The sequence below is a fragment of the Nicotiana tabacum genome, chromosome 4, assembly GCF_000715075.1.
Source record: "Nicotiana tabacum cultivar K326 chromosome 4, ASM71507v2, whole genome shotgun sequence".
Lineage (NCBI taxonomy): Eukaryota > Viridiplantae > Streptophyta > Magnoliopsida > Solanales > Solanaceae > Nicotiana > Nicotiana tabacum.
In genome coordinates this window covers 127763582-127765842 of record NC_134083.1, presented here as the reverse complement: position 1 = coordinate 127765842, position 2261 = coordinate 127763582, and the positions used below count along the sequence as shown (strand labels likewise).

Below are 2261 nucleotides of genomic sequence, written 5' to 3'. Positions count from 1 at the left end.
CATTTATTTTTTTACTTTTCACGTTTCACTTTTCGAAAGTCAATTAGACTAATTTTTTAAGTTAAATTGTATTCGATTTTTTAAATATTTTAAACTTAAAATTTAAATATTCAGAAACTACATGAAAAATACTATAATTTATAATATTTCCCAATCAATATGGTGAAAAAATATATGTTAAAACGTCGGTCAAAATTTATGTAGTTTGACTCCCGTAAAGCGAAATATGACAAGTAAAAGTAAATAAAGAGAATATATATATATATATATATATATATATATATATATATATATATATATATATATATATATATATATATATATATATATATAGTCTATATTACATCCTTATATGATATTGCACATAATTTTTAAGAAGATATTCAAGCAATTAGTCATAAGAGTATTTTCGTACGTAGAATACATATCACTCTTTAAACATTTCACTTCATTAGCATAGCACCAAATGAGAGAGTAGAGAAGATATGGAAAAAGGTAAAAATGATTTAGTATTTTTCTAAAACATCAAATATTTTAATTTGATCAAAGAAATTTACTTTGTCAAAATGAATAATATTTGGTACTGAACAAAGTATTGGTTTTACAATTAGGAAGTATGAATTAATTGTACAGGTAGATACTTTCAAGATGCGCTTTCAATTAAAAATATTCAAATTATAAAATAAAATAAAAAAACAAAACTTTAGGATGCACCAAAATTTGTGTGGGGCTTTGAAAAGTCTTAGGAATCACACAAATATGTTGAAGGGGTCAGCTCCAATTATCCTTGGATCAGACCACTTAATTTATCATTGGTCCCTTTACTTCCTCTCCATCCCCTCTCCAACTCATGAAATATTGACAATAGACTTGTTTGCTTCTGCTTTAGCCTTCTACTCTTTTTTCTTCCAAACCCTCATTTCTAGCTTTTTGTTCATTTTCATTTTTCACACAAACACGTACAGAAATATCCATGGACAAAACAGACAGAGAAACTCGTGATTTCATGAACGTGGAGTCCTTCTCTCAGCTACCCTTTATTCGACCAGCACCAGCTAATAAAGAAAAAGCCATTAGGCTTTTTGGCAAAGAATTTGGTACTGCTGGTGACTCCATGGCTGCAACAGAATCCACTGAAACAAACCCTAGCCAAGAAGAAATCAAAGACCATATTAGCAACAACAGTGAGAGCAGTCGAAAATTCGAGTGCCATTATTGTTGCAGGAATTTCCCGACTTCACAAGCACTAGGAGGACATCAAAATGCTCATAAGAGAGAACGCCAGAATGCTAAAAGAGCGCATCTTCAATCTGCAATGGTACACGGTGCTTTAACAGAGGCAAATATTTATGGAATAATGAATTACCATCGTCTTGGTAGTGCGCCAACAGCAGCTTATCATCATCACTACGCAACCAACAATATTAACAGTGCTACTAGGTTTTATGGAAGCCATCACCATGTTAATAGTACCCCTTATAATTCTCATCAAACTCCTATAAATGGAAGTCCTTTAGCTTTATGGAGGATTCCTGCAGCAACTAGTGTTCATCATACTTCTTCGTCTTCGTCTAATTTTGGCCGTGAACGATCCATGAATATGCAGCCATTGCCAGTATTTGCTGCTAATAATGAGGATTTCAAGCCTTCTCCAATCATCAATAGCTCAAGTTCTCAAAGAGGGTTCGGATATGAAACAAAGGCCGGAATTAAAGATCATGTGAGTTTAGATCTACACTTGTGAACTACTTGTACTCTAGTACTAAAGCTAATTAAAATTCTTTAATCCTGAGGACCAAAGTTTCTGTTTTTTTCCATCAGTTCATGCAGGAAATTTAAAGCTTTTCGTTATTCACAGACAATTTTAAGAATTATCACTGCTTTAATTAGCCTGCCTCCTTGAATTTTCAGAAAGAAGAAGACGTTATGTAAATGAAGTGATTTTAGTATATGCAATTCTCTCTTTTCTCTTTTTTTTTCTTTTCTCAAATGCAGTAGAGAAGCAAGTGAACATCCATGAAATGGCTAAATTCTTGAATCTGACCCACTAAAGATTTGCTAGGACTTAAAATATAATTATAAATAATCGTGAATAATAAGTGAAATTAGTAACCTGTAATATATAGCAAGGTTTTCTGCTGCAACGGGTGCGTTGATAGGGTACTTTTTACACCGTATAAGTGTATATTAAATTATGGAATGCATATCTGAGGAGAGTGGCGCGGCCAAAACACCATCCCAGAATTAAATCCATAATCTCA

General features: G+C 32.3%; 1 protein-coding gene across 1 annotated transcript; it reads left to right on the top strand.

Annotated features, from left to right (window-relative positions):
- Positions 1-630: 630 nt before the first annotated feature.
- Positions 631-2016, top strand: LOC107828820 (zinc finger protein 8). The gene has a single exon (XM_016656198.2). It carries the CDS (start codon positions 974-976, stop codon positions 1742-1744), a length of 771 nt encoding a protein of 256 aa, XP_016511684.1. The 5' UTR covers positions 631-973; the 3' UTR covers positions 1745-2016.
- Positions 2017-2261: the final 245 nt, after the last annotated feature.